Here is a 25,487-nt window from a genome sequence, read left to right as displayed (position 1 = left end):
CTGCGTCCCAGCAGAGGATGGAGAGCCAGGCTTGGGGATTTATGTCACACACAGAGAAGTGTAGCCTTTCATTTTTAGGGCAAATTGTTGTTTCACTGCACACGCTACAGGTCATATACGGCAGGACAGATGTAAATTAGAAATTAGAAATCTTGGCGTCACCACTTCTTAAACAAGGTTTACTGCGAATGTCCCTGTGCTCTCAAGGATTTCACATTTGATAGGGGAGCTAAGTACTTTAATAACGTCTCTGGGCACATGCTTCCAAAATATCAACCAAGCTCTTGGACTCAATCTGCCCAAATAATAAAGTACATAAGATCTCCCTCCGTGCCTTTGTGTTGGAGCTTGACTCCCAGTGACCCTGTGGACAGTGGAGGGAACCCTGCCTGGTCTCTTTGCACCATCCTCTCACATCCCAGCGCTGTATTAGACAATGCTCCACTGCTATTCACAGGGTTTTCATGGCCAGTATTTTCAGAAGTGGGTGGCCAGGTCCTTCTGAGTCTGTCTCAGTCTGGAAGCTCCATGAAACCCATCCACCATGGGGGACCCTGCTGGCATTTGAAATCCCAGTGGAAGAGCTTTCAGCATCATGGCCACATGCAGCTGACACAGTATGACGACCGACAGGCCGGTGGTGTGGTCCCCTGACCGGGACAGGAACCTGGGCTGCCCCACTAGCCCGCCGGGGCTGCTCCCCTTACCTAATAAATGCATAATGCTTTATCACGTACGGTCTTTGAGTCTCGCTCGTTCACCTGGAAGTACTTTCACTCTATTCTGAACCTAATAGCTAAGTACCTAAGGCCCTCCCTTATACAGTTTTTGGCTAGAATAGGTGTTGTTTCTATTAATTTGCTTTTTCTGTTAATTTCTGCCCCCAGTACATTTAGCACTCTGTGAATTGTGAGGATGGAGTGGTAAATTTTTTAAAGTTGAGATAATACACTTTAAAGCCTGGTTTAAAAGGTGAAATAAACTGTCTTCTACAAAACAGCGTTGGCAAATCAAGCCATTGTTACTGTGAGTATTAAGATTATAAAGATTGCCTGGATCAGTAAGTTTGATGGAAGAATCTTTCCCCTGCAAAACTTTCATGATTATTTAAAAAGAAAGTTGAAGTTTACCATGTGTGACATGTAAAGTCATGTCAGGAAAGTGAAGACAAGGATGAAGATGTCACAGCACGTCAGAGACGAAGAGGCCTCGCCTCCCCCGGGGGTCCTGCAGTCTCGTTCTCTGAGACCCCTGTCTGCACTTCCAAACCACTATTTTACAGACACAGAATCGTGCAACCGCACAGTTTTTCTTGCCTAAGTGTCGTGATGCATATTTCTGCTGAAATAACAGGTTCAGGACAGAAACTCTTTAACTTGATGAGATCTGCACATTAAACGGGAGCAGACAGGCCACAGACCTAAATAACTCATTGGTCACAAGAAGTGGCTGGAAAAAAATGTGAAGTGAGACGTTGTCCCTGGCCTGGGGAGATGCTCCTACAGAGAAGTGGACATTGCAGAGCTGAAATAGGTGAGGAAGGCTCACTCTGTGTCTTCACCAATATTGGAGGGTCCCTCCTCCGTGTGTGGGACCGGAAGTCAGGAGACAGATGGAGGAGCTCTCGAGAGCCCACATGTGCATGTGTGTGTGCGTGTGTGTGTGCGCGTGTGTGTGTGTGTGAGAGGGTGTTTGTGGGGCTGGGAGGGGAGGGAGGTCATTCAGAGGCAGTTTATTCCTACAGGCCTGTGTGTTTTCCATGGATGGGATGAGGGACAGGACTTTGAGGAGAGCAGTGCAGACACGGGCAGGCTGCCTGGGCAATGAGAAAGACAGCCGACGGAGTTGGGAGCAGTGTCCAGCGTCCACCGGAGACTGACTAGCTAAGGACCCCGGTTGAAGTATGTTCTCTCAGGCGACAGTAGGTCTTTGCTGTACTTTCAATGTATTCCCTCTCAAGATCCTTCAGCACTTAATCATTTTTACTCACATTATTGATTAAAGTGGGTTTAAAATTCCAACAGTTTCTCAGAATCCTTAGGCAGGGGCCGGCCCCGTGGCTTAGCGGTTAAGTGTGCAGGCTCGGCTACTGGCGGCCCCGGGTTCGGATCCCGGGCGCGCACCGACACACCGCTTCTCCGGCCATGCTGAGGCCGCGTCCCACATACAGCAACTAGAAGAATGTGCAACTATGACATACAGCTATCTACTGGGGCTTTGGGGAGAAAAAGGGGAAAAAAAAAAAGGAAGAGGATTGGCAATAGATGCTAGCTCAGGGCCAGTCTTCCTCACACACACACACAAAAATCCTTAGGCAGACTAAGCATTCTATCAGAAGAAAATTCTTCCGAATAGGGATTTAGTAACATAACAAAATCCTAACTCAGGAGTCAAAATGCAACAGCGAATAAAACACAAGAGTGACACCAGTCACTCAGGAGATGGTATTCAGCGTGGAACGAGGATTCCTATACCCGCCCTGGGTGCCCCTGGCGCAGTGTGGTACCACCCAGGATGTGAAGGAGAGTAGCTTGACCCTCCCTCGTGGTGGCTGCCCAGGCCGAGCAGCCCGAAGCACCCGAGGCTTCTGCCTGCAGGGCAAGGGGAGAGGACGGGGGTCATCGGTTTTGTTTCCTAAGTATTTCTTTCTGTAAAATTAACCTAATTTTAAGAACTTGTTCCTTTTTCCATTTCTAGATCTAACAAGTATTTATGGCACCTGTGTGTGTGTCAGGCATCGTGCTGCAGACACCACCCTTCAGGGAGATCGGAATCAGGAGAGAACAGGGCGGAAGCCAGAAGTGAGGAGGACGAGTGGGCTGGAGAGGGAAGACCTCCCGAGGCTCGAATGTTACCCTCTGATGCAGGAAAACTCGACTCCTGAGTAAAAGGATTCATATATTATAAGACATATTAGGCAATAATAATTCCACTTGACACATTGTCCTCAAAATTACTGTGGATTAAATGGGAAATGAAAATGACTGACTGCTAAGCTCCTTAGAAAGCATGTCATATTTGAAAGTGTTCACACCTGCTTGCTCATTCTTGAGTCACAGCTCACACCAAGACCTTTTGCTCAAGGATCTGCCAAAAGAGACTAGGCTTCATCTGCCAGAGAGGACGCTGAAGTCATTATGAGTTTTTTTTAACAGAAACGAGAGCCAGCCTCCTTCTCTGTGGACGGCCTGCTGTTCTCCACTAGAGCGCACTGTTTGCACACGCCACGGCCTTTGGGCGTCCTCCAGGCCGCTCAGAACTGTTGAGAGCAGAGCCAGCCCACGTTTAAATCACACCCAGGTAATCACACCGCATTGCTAAAGGGCAAGGGCCCTTCAACGTTGTAACAGACATTACAAAAATAAACTCAGCTGAAGGATAATGTAATTTTGATACAGTCACCCACGTGGATGATCTGTGATTCTTCGATGTTTTGCTACAGGGGTCACGTGTCAACAGCTGGGAAAATCTGATGGGAGCAGGGTGGTGCCTCCCTTCAGGGGAAGACAGTGTTCCAGCGGTCCCTAAAATGCACACGGTGGGGTCCTGAGCTTCACGACACAGGTCAAGGAACCCCAAAGGCAAACGTCTGTGCCCGCAAGGTCACGTCTCCTGACACAGCATCTACAGCTCAGAGCTGGTCTCTCTCAACATAGGCAGCAAAGGGTACTCTGGGAACTGTGCGTGCCTGCCCTGATTAAAATGCTTCTACAAAAAAGGCCATTTCATCTAATTCTGTCAACCTTTACGTCAGGGTCTGGAACATGGTCCCCTAGCAGAGACTTCAAATCTCAATTTAAAAGGCACCACATTTAGTCCTCTACACAGTGAAACTAACCTGATGACGGGTAGAGGAATCAGCGAACAAAATTAAAAAAATTATACTCCCACAACTCTTCTTTAGGGTCAGGACAAGGAGAACTCTCTAGAAATGGTAACTTTATGCAGTGAGGAAGCAAGCATCTTTCTCTCTAAAAATAGGTCATGCTCTGCAGAATGGCTGTAAGAGTTCCCAGAGGTAGTTAGGTTTTGCATCTCAGAGTGTGAGTGGAAACGGAGACCTCCGAGTAAGGCTGGAAGCCTGTTCCAGGATCAGGTTGCAAGTAATGGATGTTGAAGGGTGGGTGGGGATGGTGTGCTGAGAAGCCCTGTCTGCCTGAATCTCAGGATGAGACAGCCCATGTGATGGGTCATCTGGGGAAGACAGAGCAGTCAGAGGACCCAGTGAGGCTTCCTCCTGTTATTCTGCCGGGACCCCGACTGGGAAGGAGGAGGTGGGAGAGGAAAGGGGCTATTACAGCGATTGCTGCTAGAGCCACCTCCAGGGCCGCACTCCTGGGGCTCATCCAGCCACAAAGCCTGGACCACCTCCATCCGCCGGGAGAGAAGCAGGTCTGTGTTGCCGACAAATGGTGGCCACTGTCTGCCTTTTTAGGCAGAGCTCTACTGCGTTTAATTCCTCAAGAACCTCTCTTGGCTTCTGCTCTCCTCTCCCTGGGCTGCATCCACATCATTTCGTTCACTGCGATTACATTTGGTCTCATGACTTGTCATTCATTTTTGGGCAGATTTCAAAACTTTGCCTCCATTTTCTTAATCCCAGTGGTTTTTTTTTTTTTTTTTAAGAATAAAGAACCTTTTAAAGCTTTTTCAGTTCCTTCAGAACCGCAGCCCACAAAAATGCAATTGTGTCCATCCCACAAATAAAGAGGAAAACAGCTATGTTCACATTAATGAAGGGCTCGTGCGTGTTTCCTATGCCTGCCCGACTCTGGACACCCCATGGAAGTGTGTTATAAAGATGTGGTCATAAGAGACAAGAGAAGCTTAAACCCATGTCCTCTAGGAGGAGGTGGAACAGAGTTTGTTGCCTGAATTTCCAACTCCGTCTTTATCTCTGTGACGCCGAGCGTGTTATTCCTTCTCTCTAGGTCCCTGTTAGCTCCCCTACAAGAGGGATATCACGATGACGCCTCCCCTGGGGTGGTGTGAGGAGTGTGAGATGACACGTTAGCACCGTTGTTGGCACACGCGCTCAGTGGTCCGGACATTGGTTTATCTCTTCCCACAGCAGGCAGCATGGGTGGATGGGCATGAACCTGTGCCTCCTCTGCCCTTCCTCCAGCTCCGCCGTCCATGACACGCTTGGAGGAGTGGGCTCAGTTACCGTCCAGACCATGTGAACAGCAGCGACCTCCCGCCACACCCCTGGAGGGCAGTTCTGACAAGTTTTCTGGACTATTGCCTCAAACCTTCCTTCCCCGATGGCTTCTTCACTGTATTTGTGTCTCCACCCTCCAGAATGGGCACAACCAGACAAAGAAAAGCCTGACAGTGACGGTGGGCTTGCAGACCAGCAACGAGATGGTTGTCTCTCTGGAGTGTTTGAATGGACCTCACGAAATCGCATTTTACTTGATTTAGAATCTGCAAACCATTCTGAAAGCCAAGCATGAAATGTGCTAAGAGGAGGAACAATGTGACACTTCATAGAGTACCTACTCACTAAATACACTGATTTGTAATCTGTGTTTATTTATTTTCCATAGGATATAGGAATGTGCCCCCCCCCGCCCCATACAGCCCTTGTTAGGAGTCCAGCTCTGGAGCCAGATCGCTTGGGTTCAAAGTCTGTCTGTCACCCTCACACCCCCGTAACTCACTGTTAAGTTATCTGAGCAGTAACTTCAACTCTCTGAGCCTCAGTTTCCTTACTGGAAGGAGGGGATAAGTCCCTTGTGAGGATAAAATGAGATAACGCATGTAAAGAGTTAATAAAATCTTACTGAGTTGTTATTTTTATTGATGTTATTTGGAGTTAAATTCTGATTGTGTGTCATGTTATGACATGATCCCCACATCCTCAGGCTGAGCAGATGGGTCGTGGTTGATGGACCGTGCTCAGTGCTGGGTCACAGGCTCCACTGGAAGGCATGGTGTTTATGTGAAGGAGGCCGTGCGCCATGCACACAACAGCCTGGAAAAATCAAGGAGACCTGGAGGATGGACTTGGCTCTGCTATAACTAGTGTTGTAGCCACTGGCAGGTGTCGTAATGCTGCTGGCGTCCCGCCCAGTCCCCTGTGTGGGGCTGGTGCCCTCCCCTCCCACTGCTGGGAGTGTTGGCTGGGAATGGTGCACAGCCACACTTCTCTGGAGAATCACCCTCAGCTGAAGGAGGTGGCCCCATCCAGAGGTGCCTGGGAATTAATGCCTCTGCCGTCCCCAGGATGGCCTGACGTCGATGGCTGGCTGACATGGGGGCATGGATGCCCAGCCCATTTGCCTCAAGGAGGGACGACTGTCTCTGAGGTGCCACCATGCTCCAGAGCTCCCTGTGCATCAGGCTGAGGCCCATCGTCAGCTGAACCCACCTCTCTGCTTCTCCTCTGTCCTGCTTCCCTGCAGCCCTTCGGTCTTCTCCTGAGAACATCCTTTCATAAATGACTCTGTGTCTCAGGCCGTGCCTCTGGGGAACCTCACCTGAGACCTAAGAGAGAAGATCTTGGGTCTCAGTTTCATGTGCAGGAAATGAGGGAGTTGGATCCATTTTCATTGGTGGCTCCATTTCATAAACACAGATTTGATTTCCAGAGTATTTTCATATACTTTGTACCCTGATTTTCAGTCACACCCATTCTATACCCTTTCCCTTGCTCTCATCTCCCAACAATTAAGTATTTTCTGTTAAACTTTTTGAGCATCAAGATCTTTCTCCGCTAGAGGGAGCAGGGGACAGAAGCCCGGACATCTCACCTGTCACCAGGAAGCTGTGCTAAACGAGGCTCTGAGTTTAGGCGTAGACGCTCAACCTCTTCTTGGTGAGGCCGTGTTTCCACTGCTTCCACACTGCAGACGTGTTTCTGGCTCTGAGAGGAATCTCCCGGGCTCAGCCAGGCTGTGGCCCCTAAGAAAACCTTTACACTCACATACCTGTATGTTATTTCCACAGACTTTACGGACACCAAAATAAAGCGTACTGTGGCACAGTTTAAGAACAGTTATGGAACGTTTATTCACTGGGAATCAGCACCCCTGGGGCCTGTGGAGGCCTTGGCTGTGACAGAAGGAAATCCCCCGTCAATACTGGATTCCTATGGGCCACCAACTGCTCACTGAGGAGAACTCGAGTCAGGAAGAGAGTTACGTGTTACCACGAGTCCACTCTTCCTTTCTGGACAGTTCGCCAACCATCCTTGCTCACTTTTTACTTCTAATAGAGAATCGAATGAGAAAAGTGAGGAAATTGTGTGAATTGGCTCATTTGCCTGTTGATCCCTTCTGTACAGTTGGCCACAGTCACACAGAGGCCGAAAGGGGACCCTGCAGAAGCTCACGTTTGCAAGTTCTGTCTTACGATGGAAGGAAATGCATCCTTCCCGGGTCTAAATGTGATCTCTGCTCACTGGGCGTTTGGACCTTGGCCTGTATACAGCGTCCTTCAGAAAGACAGGGGGGACTCGGGGAGGACAGGGATGGGAGAAAAGGAGAGGGAACAGGAGCTCACTACTGCCTCATGCTGTGCCAGCCACATGACACTTGTTCAACCGCCACAGAGCCACACAGGGCACACACCCTTCTCCTCCAACAGGTGAACACATACACGTGGGGTGTGGGGCAGGCGTGTGACTGCATCTCCCGGCTCATGGACTCACCATGGGAAAGGCATTCATTTGTCACACGAGAATAGATTTAATTTGATACTGATATCTGTTAAATTACATTAAATGTCAAAAGTTATAAATGTATATTTATAAGTAGGATGAGAAAAACTATAAGTCAATTGACAGTTTAAAAAAATATTAATGGGGGCCGGCCAGGTGGCATAATGGTTAACTTCGTGCACTCTGCTTCGGCAGCCCGGGGTTAGAAGATTCAGATCCTGAGCACAGACCTACGCATCACTTCTCAAGCCATGCTGTGGTGGTGACACACACACAAAGTAGAGGAAGATTGGCACAGATGTTAGCCCAGGACCAACCTTCCTCAGCAAAAGGAGTAGGATTGGCAACGGATGTTAGTTCTGGGCTAATCTTGCTCACCAAAAAAAAAAAAAAAAGATGTCAAATGGCAGATTCATCTGTATCAATTCAGTAAAAAAAAAATTTCAACTTTCCTGAGTTCAGAAATATAACTGACTTAGTATAAGCTTGTGGAATGGAATCAGAGCACAAAACAAAAGAATACTGGATTTCCTTTTCCTTCTCAAAGGCACAGTGCCATTTTATATTGACTGTTAGTTTTATGGTATCCTTTGAAAAAAGGCAGAACAGGTATTCTCATACCTATTTTGTAGATTGGGGAAATTACACCACAAAGGACTAGTCAACTAACCAGTTGAGTCTCTTACTTAGTGAATGTCAGAAGTAATATTGTAAGTGAGCATAAGTGAGGCCATCGTGTCACACCAAATGGCCCCAGCCCCTCCTCTGTGTGACTAGTCGCTGTTCTGCATGTACTCCAGAAAATTCACATGCTCTCATGATTTATGGCCTCTGCTTACGTATGTACTGCCCAATACCTTGATAAATTAAAACTTTGTTCTATGAGTTGCTCTCCAGGAACAGGCTGACCACAGGCAGGAAACGCACATACAAGGTATCCATCACAGCTGACAGAATGGAACAATGTGATGCCTGGAGCCCGTCACGCCTGGAGACCAACATCCCTGAACCCCTTCCTTGCAGCCCATTTTCCCTATATAACTGTCTCAAGATTCTGTAATCTTGGAAGATGGGTCTTTGAGACATCAGTCACCTGTCTTCTGATTTGCTGGCAAATCTAATTGAACTTTGTTTCTCTCTCTCTCACTCGTTGTGATTAATTGGCTCAGATCGCAGCGAGCAGAGCGAGCCCATTGCTTGGTATGAATATTAGCCAGACACTCAGCTCTACAGTTTATGTTCTTATGGAAGATTCTTTAGAAAGATATGAGGTCCCCAGATGTAAAGGAACATTAATTAACTCCGTCATATCTTTGAGTGTTTACCCTGCACAGGAACCAGGGGAGACACAAGAGCATCTTGAGCATGTACCTGCCCTTCAGATTCTTACAAGTTGCTTAAGGGACAGGACAAACCACTCAAAAGCCAGTTTCAGTCCCTTTCTGAATATTCTTTAAAATCACTGCAAGAGGAGCAGTATATGAGAGCATTCAGAGGCTTTAAAAATCACTGTGGAGGGCTGGCCCGGTGGTGTAGTGGTCAAGTTCGAATGCTCCACTTTGGAGGCCTGGAGTTCTCAGGTTCAGACCCCAGGCATGGACCTATGCACCGCTCATCAAGCCATGCTGTGGCGGTGTCCCACATACAAGATAGAGGAAGATTGGCACAGATGTTAGCTTGGGGACAGTCTTCCTCAAGCAAAAAAAAAAAAAAAAAAAAATAGTCACTGTGGACGTGCACAGGTGTCATGGCCCATGGTCGGAGGTAAGTTTCATGTTGGGCTTTGGAGACTAGAGTTGGATAGGAGGACAAAGGGGGACCCGGTGAACAAAGATGCAAATGTGGACGGAACACAGAATTCTGGAGAACAGATTGGACGGAAAGGGGCATACTGGCCAACAGATTTGGAGACAATGATCAGGCCAGGCATAGAGGACACTAAGGCCCAGCAAGGTGGTCTGGTCCTTATCCCATAGGCCGAGGGGAGCCATGGAGGGTTTTATGCAGCAAAGTACAAAACCCAAGTATTGTTCTAGCAAGATCAATCTGGAGAGTGTACAGTGTCAATTGAAGGAGAGAAGAGAATTAGATCAGGCAGATAAGATGACATAAACAATACATGTGAAATATGTAACACACATCAGTCCTGACAGCATTTTCACAATCATAAGACACAGAAATGCCAATATGAAATAATGAGAGCTGGGTCCAGGGTGATGGTTACAAAAAGAGAGAATCAATAATGAGGAAGTCGGGGGAGCAAGAGTCAGTAGATCTGGCGACTAGCTGGAAATCAGGAGCAAAGAAAGGGACTGCTGTGGCCCTCACCTCATGACTCTCTAATCTTCATAATTTTCTGGGCGTAGCCTTTATACTCAGTGAAGCATATGCATTTATCTCTATATTTTCTTATATTTATTTTTAACTTTAAATTATATTTTATTATTAATAATGTCAGAGTAATAGATTTTCTCCATCGGGGTGAGAGATCTATACGGCATGACCCAAAAGATTTTTGGGACAAGTGACTCATACTGCAGGCTTTATGGTCTCATGGTGATTTTAAGGAACCCAGACTTTCACGCAATAAACAGAGAATTGTTATTTTACTTCAGGATCGGGAGGTGCAGGGCTATAAACACAAGGCTATTTTAAAGGCACCATTGGAACACACGAGCATAAATTAAGTTTCAAGGCTTAAAACTCTCAGGAAAGTTTCCCGACTGCATAGAACACTGAACATCCTTCCTATTTTATCACTCTCAAAATTCCTCACTAAGCCATCTTGGCAGGGAGTTATGGTAGAACCGTAGAAGAGCACAGAAGAGGAAAGGATGATGGAATAAGCCAAGTGTCTCCCTGCAACTACAGGGAGTGGCCTGAGATCATTCATTCATTCATTCATTCATTCAAGCATGTTATTTCCAGGAGCTCTTGCTTCGCAGGAATGATGTTCTATACGCAAGAGACAATTAAATCATAAATGTGCTCTCAAGAAGCTTAGAGCCTATGGGGTAAGATAGATTAGTAAGTGAACATTTTACCTACACCTGAGAAGTCTATGAATGCTGTCTGCACACAGGGGTATGGGACAGGGTAGAGGGAGCAGAGAGAGGCAGCCGAGTCCGTGAGGGTGAGGTGGCTAGGGGAAGAAGGCGGCCGAGAAGAGGGAGCTTGGAAAGGCTTCCAAGAGAAAGTGATGCTGGAGTTTCCCTCTCCGTGTCCTTTCCTGCTCCTCACTCCACTCCTCACCTTCGGACCTCTCTCTCCTCCCTGGGTGGTCCAACCACAACCACTTCTTCTCTCACTGCCTTTCACACAGATGATTCTTAAAGAAGTGCCTCTAGCTCCATCTACCTCTCTGATGAAACTCTGAAGGAGTCTGTGTGGGAGCTGAAAGGTAGCCCCTCAAGAACTGGAAAAATAAAGTCCTCGAGGCCAAAGGAAGAGAGAGTTTCAAACAGGAAGTAGGCATTAGTGCTGGATGTGAAAAGAAACAGGACATGTGCTTTGGACTTGGTGGTTAGACTGCTGATAAACTTGGCAAGCACATGTGAGAGAAATAGTGAGGATGGGCGTTTGAAGACCAGTGAGGTAACAAATATGCTCTGCTCATTTAAGACACATCTGAGAAAGAAAGAAAGACAAGAACCAGAGAGAGAATTGAGTTAAAGATACAAACCAGAGCCTTTTTCTACGCTGGGGGTCAGCATCAGCAAAGAGGCTGCAGTTGGAAATAGAGGAGGGAAATTGATGGGGGTAGTTCTCAGGGTTGGGAGGGAAGGACTTGGAGCCTCTGTGGAGGAAATAGCTTCCTCCTGCTCTGAGGTGGGAAGGAGGTGGGAGGCGATGGATGGGGATGCAGGGAGGTCTGTAGACCAGGGCCAGGGAATCCCTTCAGCACTGATTGCACACTTGCTCTGCTAGGGCCCCTGGTGGACCACAGAGATGAGCGAGACCGTATCCCTGCACTCTCCCTACTCAAACATTCCCTTCACTTAAGTGAATAAAGAGATCTTAACCTTATGCTCCTTGAAATTCACACATGCCCAGCAGTGGCCTTCAAAGGGGGGGATGACAGGACTTGGTACTCCCCAGAGGATTCAACCACGGACCTTGTTTAAGATTGTGCTGCATGATGATATAAAAAGTAGTCTGACTTTAGTCAGTGTTATTATCATCTTTAAACCTTCTACATAAAATGACCCCTTATTGCCCTCATGTGAGCAGATCTTTTCTGCCATCCTGCCCTTGCTACACCACCAACCTCAGACGTCTGCCTCAAGGTTTCTCTCTGAAGCAAACATAAGTGCAAAACACTAAGTCAGGAAACAACAGTAAAAGAACCTGAAGGAGGCAAAGAAGTCAAGTTTAACCCCTTCATAACAGAAAAAGCGTGCCCCAGATAGGAGAATGACTCACAGACCCACTCATCCAGACATGGCAGAGCTGGGTCTGGAATCCTGTCCTCCTGACTCATGGCTAGCCTCGGGAGAAAGTTCCAGCTTGTCTACCTTTCCAGATTGCAGCCCAGACAGCAATTAGCGGTGTCCAAGTGAGAGAATGGTCCATAGAGACCCACGTGGATCCATCAGGAAACCGACAAGTGTTTTGGGGGGAGGAGGTAAAAAGAATGACTCGATTGCTCCATTTCCTTTCAGTTATGGGGTCAGTGTCCTCCCTTCACAGGACTTTGGAAGTCACCACAGCAAATCCCTTTCTTTCCATGGCATTCATTGTTCTTTGACAACATTTTCAAAGAAATCTGAAGGACCAACTCGGTCTTCTGCAGCGCTTAGAGCCCCAGACTGTATTTTCTGAAGAGCTGGGAGGTGTGTGTGTGTGTGTGTGTGTGTGTGTGTGTGTGTGAAGGGAAATATAATCAAAATTGATATATGTCATCTAAAAACATAAGGCAACAAAAATGACAGTGAAAGAAAATGGAGATACAGGTAAATAAGAGGAGAATGAACCCTGAGAACTTCTCAATTCCCCCACGACCCTGACGTGTAATGTTGGATATAATAGCAATCATATTTTAAATATAAACATGAAGCTTCTTATTTTAAGAAATACCATGGGAAAGCTTTACATAATATTTTTGGAGAAGCAAAGAATTAGCCCCTCCTGTATGTATTTTGCATGTCCTAGTTTTCATTTGTTGGATTTGTTTTAAATGGGAGTGAATCAGTGTAAGTACATCACAAAGGCAGGTGGGGCAACAAAAATAACATCATGGGTCTTGAGATATTTACTGTTTGTTTTTCTCAAAGAAAGCAGAGGGAAAACTTTATAAAATATTTAATTTGTGGCATAGACTGTTTCTGCCTTACTCCAAACAATGTGGTCTTTGGTGAGAAATAACCTGTTTATTCCCAGTCCTTCTATCTACCAGGATTTTGATGACAATTAAACAAGATAGTGTTATGTTAGGTGAGTGGCCCCCAGAAAGCACTCAGTAAATGATTGTAGAAGCTGTCCAGAAGTTCAAGAAGACCCTGATTTGGGTCTACACCAGCTTAACAGAATCAGATGTCACAAAAGATTTTTGGTAAAACAGCTAGACTCTTTTGGGGACAAGAAAGACCACCTGCTCCCGGCGTCTACTAGGTGGTGAACAATTCTGCCCGACATGCCAATCATCTCTAGTTCTGTCCTTTTCGGTTGGTGAACCCTCTAAAAACAAAAAAGCAACATGTAGGGGTACAGAAACGCTTACCTCTCCTGAAGTCCTATGGGCTTCATTCTCAAAGGAGAAGGGCAGACAGAGGCGGTGGCTTTGATCTCAGGAGCGTACCGGCCTTGAGGGTCCACGGCCACAGTCAGTACCCTCGGGGGCCGCTCAGGCTGGACCATGCTGTTGACCGTCTTCGCCTCAGACTGCGCCGGCTGTAACGGGATGGGTGACAGATGGATCTCCTGATTTTTCTCCTTATCTTGTCTCAGGGAAAGCTGAAACCTTTCTTTTATTCTGTAAAGAATCTATAGAAGGAGATATAAGGGCTCCTGTCACATTTTTTCAGTCAACAACAAAGTGTAGTCTCCTCCACCCCAATCTAGAAGACAACCCAAAATAAAGGGTTAATGACAGTACCAGTAAGTAAAGCCCTCTAGGATGACTCCTCAGTTTTGAGGCATTGAGATTTTTCTCAAAAGGATACACTTGGTATTTCCAGTTATGGTGCACCAACATATTAATATATATGTACATGAATCTATTCCTCAAATATATATTCAAAAGAAATTTGTTAATTTTATAGAAGTGCCAGGTGTCAGTGTGATCACATGTAAGCCACGTAAGCTTTTACTTGAAATGACTGACATGGAAGCTTATAGAAGGAATAGCCATGAAATATGGGCTTAAGATATTTATAGAAAAAGAGGTTGGCACCCAACACAACGTGTAAGAAGAAAGTCTTGCAAAATATTAACGAAAGGATAGTTATGCTACAAACCATAATTTCTTATGTTGGTAAATATCTACTTAGTCATATATTAACTTGAGTATCTGGTAAATACTTGAAAACATTAAATTTGGGGCATATATCAAAGAATCATTTGGACAACCAGAATTTTCTTTCTTATCCTTTCCCTTTCAATTTTTAATACATGCAGAGAAAAGCAAAAGTATCACTTTCCTCCGTTCTCAGAGTTCTTTCTGGAATGGCTAATTCAATTCAGAAATGGTAGGATCTTCACTTTTAAACTTTTAAAAGAATTGGAGACTTTGCTGGAACCTCCAGTGGATGAAACTGTGAGGTGAGTGAAGTTCATCTTTCCTGCCCTCAGGATTCCCTTTTTATGGCCTTTTTTCCCTGTTCTCTTATAAAAATTTATTTATTTATTACTTTTTAAAACTCATTTTATTTTTTCCAGTTTTATTGAGATATAATTGACACACAGCATTGTATAAGTTTACAGTATACAATGTGATGATTTGACATTTTTTCTTTTCCCTTGATGTCGACTCCTCTACTCTGATTCCTGTAGAAACTGGATGTCCTTGAGTTCCTTCAAGCCTGTCCTCAAGAGGTAACTTGAGTGAATTCACGGGAAAGGCTGACCTAGCCCGTTACCTGCAGTTATAGCACTAGAGTGTCTGCATCTTACAGAGACTTAGGATGGTGGAGCCCCTGTCTCATTTCTGGAATCCATTAGCTGAGTGAGAGCTATTTTGGGGGAGGGGTCATCATGGCTCTTTTCAATCGCATTTACTTTAACCAGTCGTGAGGCTAATTCTTTCTTTCCTTTTTTTTTTTTAAAGTTCCCTTAAATTCTAGTAATCACTCTATTTGAAATCTACTGGAAAGATACAAAGTCCAGTTATGTTTTTTTCTTATAAAAGGATGAATAAACAGAAAAGAAAATTAGGAAAGTATTCAACTGAAATTGTGAAGGAAATAAGTACCTTTGATAATTTATTTCAGGGAAAATTTAGAAAATATTTGTCCAGTATTCTCAAAATATAGTGGTAAAAGAAGTCTGTTTAACATAATAAGATTATAAAAAAAGAATCAGGGGCGCCGCCCAGTGGCGTAATGATTACGTTCGTATGCTCCACTTTGGTGGCCCAGGGTTCATGAGTTTGGATCCCAGGCACGGACCTGCGCACTGCTTATCAAGCCACGCTGTGGTGGTGTCCCCCATATAAAGTAGAGGAAGATGGGCACAGATGTTAGCCCAGGGCCAATGTTCCTCACACACACACAAAAAGGTATCAGATTGAGATTAAAAAGAAAAGAATTCAAAGAACTGAAAACTCAGTGGCAGTGTGTAAATCTTTGCAAGCAATAAAGAACAGAACTGAGAATGCAGAAAACACAATCAGTGGTACAGAGGGTGAAGTTGAGAGACTCGTGGAGTGTAGGGCCGAAGGATAAATAAATAAATGAAGACAAAAACAAGAGAAAAGATAGGTTACGGAAGTCAGAGAAGTCACCATGAATGATAAAGCAGAATGAACGAGGAGAAGCGAGCCGCTCACAACTCTCTCCCGTGGAGTGCCCACGTAGCTTTGTGAGAGGTCCAGAGCAGCCGCTGCGAACAGAACGGACTGCACCCCCTTCCTAGGGAATTAGGGATATGGAATGAGGAAAGTTCTCAGTTTAAGAAAAATGTATGTCAATTGAAAGAATAGTAAATGTGAGAAGAAAATGGAGCAATTTTCACGGCTTTGAGAAAAAAATGCCTATTACAGAGGATGCATGAACCCCACAACTAGATAAATTGATGTTCGTGTGTATGAAGCCAACAGAAAGAGTTTCTCAAATATGCAAGGTCCCTTCCTGAAAAAAATTTACTCAAATTTTTGAGTAAAGAGATGACTCAAAATTAAAACTGAAGAGCGAGAAATTGTGATATAAAAGGGAGTGGAATTACTTAAACACAGAGTGAAGACTAAATTAGTTATGTCTCAGGTCCAACATCTCAGTCCAGCAAGAAAGAAGACTGGGGTGGGCAGAGGTAAAAAAAACCGGGGTGAATGTAGGTTTGGTGACGTTTTGATTAGGGATCCGGAGGGAACTGGAGATGGAACGGTCACTAGAGGTCCTTCTGACCCAATTACACATTAAAGAACTCGCGGTCCAGCTAGAGAGCACGGCTGCCCAGAGTCAGCAGTTGGCATGGCAGCGCCGAGCCCGACCTAGGTCTGACTGCAGGTCTGGGCTTCTCCCACCCCCGCGTCACCTCTGCTGCGGCCCCCACGTCACCATCCTGAAGATGGCCTCTGGAGTCACACTGCTGGGCCTCGGCGCCACCTGACCTCACAGCCCATCTTCGTGGGTTGAAAGCTCTCTGTGAGGAAAAGGACGATGTGCACGTGAGGTGTGACCAGAAATGCCTGCTACAAATTGAACTCCCAGGAAACTAAGGGGACTCCTTGTTGTCTTTTGTGTCAGCTCACGTGCTCATAACCTGGAAACCTTTGTGCTGGTGGCATTTGGTGACTCTGGTAGGGTAAAGCTGAATCTTAGATTATTGAAAACAATGGGTTCTAAGCATTCTCATGACAGATATTACAGCACAAGAAGAAAAAGATGCCTGACACTAAGTGGGTTTTGGAGAAGCTTATTTCAAAAATGGAAATGAGAAAGCCAAGAAGATGCTGCCTTCTCAGCAGTTCTCGACAGGCCACTTTTGTGGTTTTATTCTGTAAAACAAGCTCTGGTCCACAGTCCTCCTCACCGTCCACGAGCTGATGCTCTTGACGAGGAACCTTCATCACGAGTTCTACAGCCACCTGTCTCCTTCTTCTCTGGTTAGAGGTCAACTTCTTGATCCGTCTCTATGCAGCATGTGTACAAAATGATTTCTGCATCTTGAATTAGGGAAAAGCAGAACGTGGAGAATGTATCATGCTTGTAAGTCACTGTTTAAAAACACCCAGGAGGGCCGGCCTGGTGGTGTAGTGGTTAAACTCAGTGGCTCCTCTTCTGCAGCCCTGGGTTCACGGGTTTGGATCCTGGGTGGGGACCTGCGTACCGCTGATCAAGCCATGCTGTGGCAGCGTCCCACATACAAAAAATAGAGGAAGATGGGCACAGACATTAGCCCAGGGCCAATCTTCAAAAAAAAAAAAAAATTAAAACTACTCAGGAGAGGGACCGGGCTGTCTGACAAGATGTGGAAAGGACTGAAGAGGTCACTCGCTGGTGGCAGGGTGGCTATTGTGGATTAACCTGTAAGGCACTGGTTCTCAGCTGTGGGGATTTTGCCCTTCACGGGACATTTGGCAATGCTGGAGATGGTTTTGGTTGTCATACGAGGGTATGTGGTGGGGGCTGCTGGCATCTTGTGGGCAGAGGCCGGAGATGCTGCCATACCCCATAACACACAGGACGGTCCTTCTCCCCCAGTAGAAGTGTCCAGCCCCAAATGTCAACAGTGCTGTTGTTGAGAAACTGGTGTGGGGGATCTAAAAATCCTCTGGTTTAATCTCCTCATTTCACATTTAAACCCAGAATGGTTGAATGATCTGTGGAAAGTTAGAAATAAAGTCTAGAATCCAGGTTCTCTCTTAGACCTGTGATCATTCACTCCACTGTTTCCTCTAAATCCCCACGTCCTCTTCCCAAAGCCTCTGGAAAAGGGCGGCAGAGATTTCTCTCCACACAGACTGAGGTCTGGAACACAGCGCACGCATATTTCTCCATGTGAATGCATCTAAGAGCTTACCAGAGCAGTGGCTAGTCAACGCCTCTGACTTTACCTCTAAGAGCTTGTGTTTGACTCTTGGGGGGCAATGGAGTCACCTGATCATTTGAAAAGGAAAAGAGGGAGGAATATGGAAGGAGAGGAGCTGTGCAAGTCAAAGACAGCAAGAGGAAAAGAGAATGGGGGAAGAAGGGAACCAGAGGGACACTGAAACAAGAAGAACCTGAAGAAATCCCACACGCTCTTTTGCAGCTTATAATTTCCATTTAGAAAATCTCATCAGTAGGTAACACAAAAAACACATGTTTGGATTAAAGTATGTTCAGATTTTAAAATGATATCGCTAATTGACGGTCCACAGCACTCCTTCTTCACAGCTACTCTGAAAGAGTTCACTCATCCATTTCTTTCGGTTGAATAAACGTGAATCAATTGCTATTATGTTCCAGAAACTACCCTGGATGAAAAAACAGCACACAGCCCTGGCTTCTGGGAACTTACAGGCTTCCAGGAGAGACGGAGGTGTAAGAGTTACGTCCAGTACAGGACGCTCAGAGACGTGTCCACAGCGGGTGTGGTACCAGTCCCGCCTGGGGTGATGTCTCTGGTTAACATGGGCCTTCTCATCTGTTACTGGACCCTTTGTGGCCAGAAATAGTTGCTCACGAGATAGAGTGAGAGGATTTAAAGAAGCCGGGGTTTAACTCCTCTATACATGGATCATGGCAAAAAGCCCAGACTTTAATCCAGATAGACTTGGGTTTGAATTTCATCCCCTCCTCTCAGACACCCCCTGTCCCCCCAAAACCCACCCACTATATGTTCTTTGTCAAGTCACTTATCTTCTCTGAATCTTGGTTCCCTCATCCCTAAAATTAGGAAGCTGAAATACAACAAGTGTTTATGCCTAGAGCCTATAGTTAGTAACACTGCACTGTTTACTTAAAAATTTGCTGAGAGAGTAGATCTTATGTTAAGTGTTCTTATAACAACACAAAATAATAATAATAATAAACAAAGGGGGCGAGAGGAAATTTTAGAGGTGATGGAGAGGTTTATGGCATAGATTGTGGTTTCACGGGTGTATTTTATCTCTGGACTCATCAAGTTGTATACATTAAATATGTACAGTTTTTTGTATGTCAATAAAATGGTTTAAAAAATATATTAAGTGTTTAGCATCAGGCAGTAAATTTAGTACCAGTTAGTGTGCAATGAATGAAACTATTATTATTGTTACTATTTTTTTTTATTATTATTAGAGGGTTGTATTCTTAGCTAAATGGTTTTTATTAACACAGAAAAAAACTGCAAATTAGTTTGAGACATATGCCTACTTTGGAACATGGTTCCGTAACCAAATCATTCCAGCTAAGAATCTAGTCCCATCTCCCTCAGTCCTCAGGGACTACAGGTAACAAATTAGAAAAGCGTGCTGTGTATGCCCACCTTGACATGTATGTACTGTCTGATGTTCAGGCTGCAGCAGGGGGTCTGATACAGGATTTCCTGCCTCAGCTACCAAGCCGTCACTAGAGGAACTCTTTGCATGACATATGGATGGCCCTTCTGTGGGTCTAACGTGCCAGAGCTTTTACTGACCCAAACATCGGTTTTTATGTGTTTTCTAAAATTGCTTTCCAGAAGCAATGTGCCTTGTAGACATTGCTACCTACATTTCATAAATACCTTTGCACCTGTTAATAAACATCTAAGTACATTTGAAGGTCTGATGTAGGTGATAAATGGTGTTCTTTCTATTATTTATTCAAGTTTAAGAACCAATTCTTCTTAGTAATAAATTTCCTCCACCTAAAACAGACTGAATGGATTGGAAATTGCCCACACATTTTTTCTTGGAAAATTATATTTGTCTATTTGTCGCTCCACCCACTCTACACTCACATTTGAGAGGTGCTAAATAACTCACACTTTTGAAAATGTCACGCATGTCTAATTTTATGCCTGGCAACATAATTTTTTTTTTATTTTAAGGAAAGTAAACAATATGCCACATTTCAAAAATTTTGCCAAGCCTTATGTTATTCTTATATAGCACACTTAATCTACCATTACAGCAATTTACCTGTATGAATTCATAACAAAGCCACACACTTTTCATTTCTATGCTGTGTAGGAAGGCTGGATGCAAATAATAGTATTTGATCTTTCAAAACTGTAATTAATGCCAGAGGGAACATTCTGAGTAATATCTTTTCCTTTGCCATGGAATCAACAAAATTATGGGAAACATAATCAGAATATATGTGTTTGAGAATCACAAAAGTTTGAGAATCATCTCTCATTCCTGAGAGATGCAAGTAAGAAATCTACCTTAGATCAAGATCATTATCAAAACATTGGAACGTTTACAAAGACAAGCTTATTTTAGAGAATCACATGTGACGAGCCCCTGAATGGGAACTGCTGACTTGTTAGAGGTTAAGTTGCATCAGATAAACTTAAATTCACCTTAATCTTGTCAATTAGGTAGTGTTTATTTTTCTATCAATGTTAATTCCTTTCTATGTACTGTTGGTTCCTCTGTTAGTTTTTAAAGCGACCCTTTCATATTAAAATTTAAGATAGTGTTTGAAATATGTCAGTCTACTTCTTTCTTTTATTTATTCAAGGACTATTGGAGTACAAATCAAAAATATTGCTTCTCTCTCCCTACTCCCCACCTCCAGGAGATGGGAGCACCCTCCCAGGTAGTCAGCCAAATCTCCTAGGAGTCAGCCTTAATTTCTTTCTCTCCTTCCCCTGAGAATCCGTGCACAGTGAGTCTTGTCAGCCCTACCTGCAGATACGTCCCAACTCTTCCCTTCTCCCTTCGACCCGGGGCCACCGTTGTCTGTCTCATCCGCTATACAGCAGCCTGCAGGAGAGTCCTCTACTCCCTCCCCTCCCCTCGTGCTCTGCCCACCCACTCTCCACAGCAGAGACCGTGATCTCTCACGTGCACCCATGAAGTGGGTGTATCACATGGCATCAGATCCCATGAAGCTCTGCTTGACCCTCGGCTCTCCGCTTCCTCCTGAACCCGGAGAGGCCCAGCACGCCCGCCTCAGCTGCCCCACGGCCTGTCCTCTGCCGGGGGGCACTTCCCCACGTTTTCACACGTCTCAGAGTGCTCTGCTTCACTCTCAAACAGTATGTTCTCTCTTTGTGGCACTTAACATGACTTGAATTTTTTAAAAAAATTAATAGACTTTGTTTCTTAAGAGCAGTTTTAGGTTTACAGAAAAACTGAGCAGAGTACAGAGTTCTCATATGCCCCCCTTCCCTTCCTCCCTAAATACCTTCCCCTATTACTAACACCCTGCATTAGTGTGGTTACATTTGTTACAATTGATGAGCCAATACTGATACATGATAATTAACTGAAGTCCATCTTCTAGATCAGGGCTCACTCTTGTGTTGTACGTTCTGAAGGTTTTAACAAATTCATAACGTGATGTAGTCACTGTTACAGTATCATACAGAATAGTTTCACTGCCCCCAAAATCTGCTGTGTCCCCCAATTCATCCTTCCCCCCAAACCCTGGCAACCAATGATCTTTTCACTGTCTCTATAGTTTTTTGTTTTTTCCAGAATGTCATATTCTTGGAATCATACAGTATGTTCACAATTTGATTTTTAAAAATATTAACTTATTCTTTGCCTGTGTCCCCTCTAGAGTGTAGGCCTCGTGAGAGCAGGACCTTATCTTCTTGTTCTCTCCTTTGCTCTCAGCGCCAACACAGCCCCATCGTGGATCCTCTGCAGGAATTTGTGGACTGAATGGATGGGTCGACCTACCGACCCAGTAGACAGAGCTCCCCTAAGCTTTTGAAACATTCCCTTCTCGATTTGTCCTAGTATCTTTGGAGCGGACTTAACTCAGTTTCTGACTTTTACCTTGGTGCTTTGCAAATACTGGGAAAGGAAGAGCTGTCCCCGCCCCCAGTGGCTGAGGATGTGGCTACCACAGGTCCTGCCCTGAGACCAGTGCGTCACATGGGATTTATCTGGAGCGCATCCTCCAGGGTGAGAGCAGGCTCCACTCTGCTCCTCTGCCCTCTGTGCTCACAGCTGCTCAGGAGTCCGCTTCCCTGCTTCTGTCCTTCCCTATCCTCGCTCTTCTGAATCTTACCCTTTACCCCTGAACAATCTCCATTTCTCATCACTCTCTACCTCTGTCTATTCTCCTTCCTCTCATCTGTTTTCACCCGTGCAGAGAAAAACATCCTAACTGTGACTGACAAGACAGAGAACAGCCCTCAAGATTCCCGGTGTTAAGAAAAGGGGAACCACATATTTTAAAGTGTAATTAACCAGAACAACCAGAGCAGCCACATCCCTAAAGTACTGGAATGTGCCCAGAGGTCTCTGCCACGACTTCCATAAAACCTCCAACTTTCTCTCATTAAAATTCTTTTTTCTTAATCTCCATCATTTCATATATATAAAACTCCATTTTCTTACTCAATTCTTATGTGATTCTTTTGTTTATTGTGTCACAATTTTTAGAAATCTCCTTTCTTAATGCCTGCCCCATAGGAGGTGCCCCTGAACTCATTATGATGGGAGCTTTAGGGTGCTCTCGCTGCCTCCTGTACTCAGACTCAAGGAAACATGCCAGTCTTCACCCTACTTAAGGCCTTCATGTTCTATATCCTTCAAGTTTAGACACACTCAGCCTGTCTTTCCAAACTGAGCCTGATCTTTCTAACATAAGCCCCTTGCTGGCAGGGGGAGCACAAACGAGCAAAATCCAATAAGACACTATTGTTGAGCACAGAAAGAATAAATAACAGGATGTCTTTTTTGAGGCATTTAAAAACTAAAGAAAGAAGGTTTCTAAAAATGTGAAAAATTAAACCGAACATAGTATACAGAAAAAATATTAAAATTCATTTGTAAAGTTCAAATATTTTAAGTTACATCCCAGAATTTTCAAAAGAACAGAAAATCTTATCATTCTATTGGAAAGGTAACTGTTAACTCATTCAATACCAAGTAGCACTGCCTAGTTTAGTGGGTTTAGGTTTATTTTGGGTTCTATTTTTTTTAAATTAGAAATGTACTGTTAAAGGCCACACATTTATAATTTGTAGTTTTCAGAGCTATTTGCCGTGTACACTTTTATGCTTTTTTTATTATTCATTTACCTAAAAATCAGCCGGTATTGGATTGTTCAGCCTTTGAGTCTATAATCGTCTCCTTTTCATGCCTAGAATTTCACAGAATGCTTTCAAGCTCTTTAAGAATAAGGAAATCAAACCCTCTCTAAGGAGTAAGCTTCCCCCAAGACATATTTCTTTTTAAAATTTTTCCTGAGTTCCCAAAGACATAAAAGAAGAAATAAAGTCAGCCTGGAGCATGCTGTGAGACTTTAGTGACTTTGTGGGCTCAGTGACCTTCCTTCTCAGGGTTGATCAAGTCACCAAAAGCTTCGCTGCAATCACGGCTTATTCTGCAGCTCAGCGTCCACAGTTCTGCAGTTTTCCCTTCAGCTGTGACTCTTCTGTCAGACATGAGATATTCCTCATCTAACAGTATCAGAGTTTCCGGTCTTTTCAGCATTCATTTGAATGGCAATGTATCAAATACCATTAAGCAGTGGGCTCAGCAGAGAATAAAATACATAAAGAAGAAAACTTACCATCAAACACGTTACTATAATAATAAAGATGCTGAGAAAAATGACAACAGCATAAAATCCTTCTTTGCTCCAGATTTTGTCCGCTTCATGCTGCCCTTGTAAAACATTTTTCTTTAAAAGCAAAACAGAAAGTCCGACGTTAAATGAGGGCTTGAGGAGACTGGCGCTCTTATCAGACACTAAGCATATTTTTAGATTTATTCCATTCAGCGCAGTAGAACACACCTACACCCCCACTGCCAGAGCTGCTGCCAGCGCATCCAAGACAAGGCAGCGCCTCCTTACACACGGGGAGCTTGTGTACCTCCTGTCAGGAGCAAGTGTCCTGCTGCCTCTCTCGGAAATTACCTGCTTCACAGGTAAGAGAGTTCTGCTCTTCTCCGTGTTGAGGAAGCTGCTCCTTACCCCGTGTTCAGTCCCTCCCACAACACCAACACCCTGGCTTACGTGCTGTAATTCAGCTCTGAACTTCCCAACAAAAGTGAAACAGGTGCAAACAAAATCTCGTGATGCATTTGTAAACAGAGCAATAATGTCAGGGTCATTTCCTTCTTTTTTTTTTTTGTGAGGAAGATGGGCCCTGAGCTAACATCTGCCAATCCTTCTCTTTTTTTTTTTTTGCTGAGGAAGACTGGCCCTGGGCTGACATCTGTGCCCATCTTCCTCCACTTTATATGGGACGCCACTACAGCATGGCTTGACAAGTGGTGCGTCGGTGCGTGCCCGGGATCTGAACCGGCGAACCCCGGGCCACCACAGCAGAGCGCGCGCACTTAACCGCTTGTGCCACTGGGCTGGCCCCTCCTTCTTTTTCTTTTATCAAATGTTTTTTTTTTTTTTTAAATGCAGTCTACTTTGTCGAAATCTGATTGAAGTACCACCTCAACCATATAAATTGTTAGGATATTGTATTTTATTTAAAGCAGCAGGGAACATGAAAAAGTCCAGGATTATTTGGTAATAAAAGGTAAAATAAATAGTTTTATTTACATTTATTTTTTGCTTACTGCTTGGGGGTGGGAGGTCGAGAAGAAGCAAGAACAGCATGTGAACGGGTGGCTTGGCTTTATTTCACCCATTCCTCTCTTTTCTCATCTATTCTTTAAAAAAAAACAAACCATCTCCTAAAATCAAATGCAATTAAGTTTTATAATTCAGTGAAATTTATAGATTTATGGTTAAAGAAACTTTAGCTTGAAACCAAAGGGTCCACAATCAGGAAACACATATACAGGCTAAATCAAGTCACATTCTTCCGAGCACCTAGAACTCCACGTGGTTAAAGTCGGCCTTTTTCCCGGTTAGTGAGACTACCTGCTTGTCCTCGGATATGGTCTCCAAGGACTGAGAAGCCCTGAGCAACAAGATACTGAATGATGAAAAGCCACCTGGAGAATGAGAGGGCAGTGGGCATTCCAGGGTAGGTGAGTTCGTTCCCAGCTCAATGTAAGGGCTGGGGTGACTTCAGCCTGTACCACGTGGAACAGAAGAACCACTTGGCTGATCCTCGTTAACCCGCAGAATCATGAGAAATAAATAGTAGTTGTCTCAAAAAAAAAAAAAAAAAAAGCAATCCTTGAACAAAACCTGTCCTTCTAGGTGTCTGAACTTTGAAATCACTGCTAATTAGTTTTCAAGACTTTTAAAAAAATAAAATACATTCAACATTTGTAAATTGGACAAAAAGAAATATTTGCCTGTAAAAATATTTTATGAAAACTTTGATCCTGGAACTCAAGCAAGTCTCGGTGGGGAGTTGAGCAAGACAGAACGAAAGGGTCTCTGAGTTCTATGGTGATACAGAACCACTTGAGGAGGACTCCTATTGTTGGAAGCAGTTGAGTTTCCATTTCTTTCGCCTGTAAAACATCGATGTGCTCACTATAATATATTGTCTACTTTCTAAGACATAGACTAATTCATAGACACCAGAAATAATTTCCATGTTTTAAAAATATGTAACTGTTAAGTTGATGGAGAATCTGAAACTAATTGCTTGATGAAATGATTAGAAACCAAGT

General features: G+C 44.4%; 1 protein-coding gene across 1 annotated transcript in view; it reads right to left on the bottom strand.

Moving 5' to 3' along the window:
- The window catches only part of PTPRR (protein tyrosine phosphatase receptor type R), a gene marked incomplete at its 5' end in the record, with an annotated part of 201,775 nt that overhangs the window by 77,663 nt on the left and 98,625 nt on the right, over nucleotides 1–25,487 (bottom strand). Inside the window, 2 exons of the mRNA XM_014786722.2 lie at nucleotides 13,383–13,645; nucleotides 23,467–23,577. Coding sequence (XP_014642208.2) covers nucleotides 13,383–13,645; nucleotides 23,467–23,577 — 374 coding nt within the window. The remainder of the gene's footprint in view (nucleotides 1–13,382; nucleotides 13,646–23,466; nucleotides 23,578–25,487) is intronic.

This window comes from Ceratotherium simum, chromosome 17 (genome assembly GCF_057802395.1).
Source record: "Ceratotherium simum simum isolate JZ-2026a chromosome 17, ASM5780239v1, whole genome shotgun sequence".
Taxonomy (NCBI): Eukaryota; Metazoa; Chordata; class Mammalia; order Perissodactyla; family Rhinocerotidae; genus Ceratotherium; species Ceratotherium simum.
Note: the sequence above shows the minus strand (reverse complement) of the source record. Positions and strands in the feature narration are given on the sequence as shown.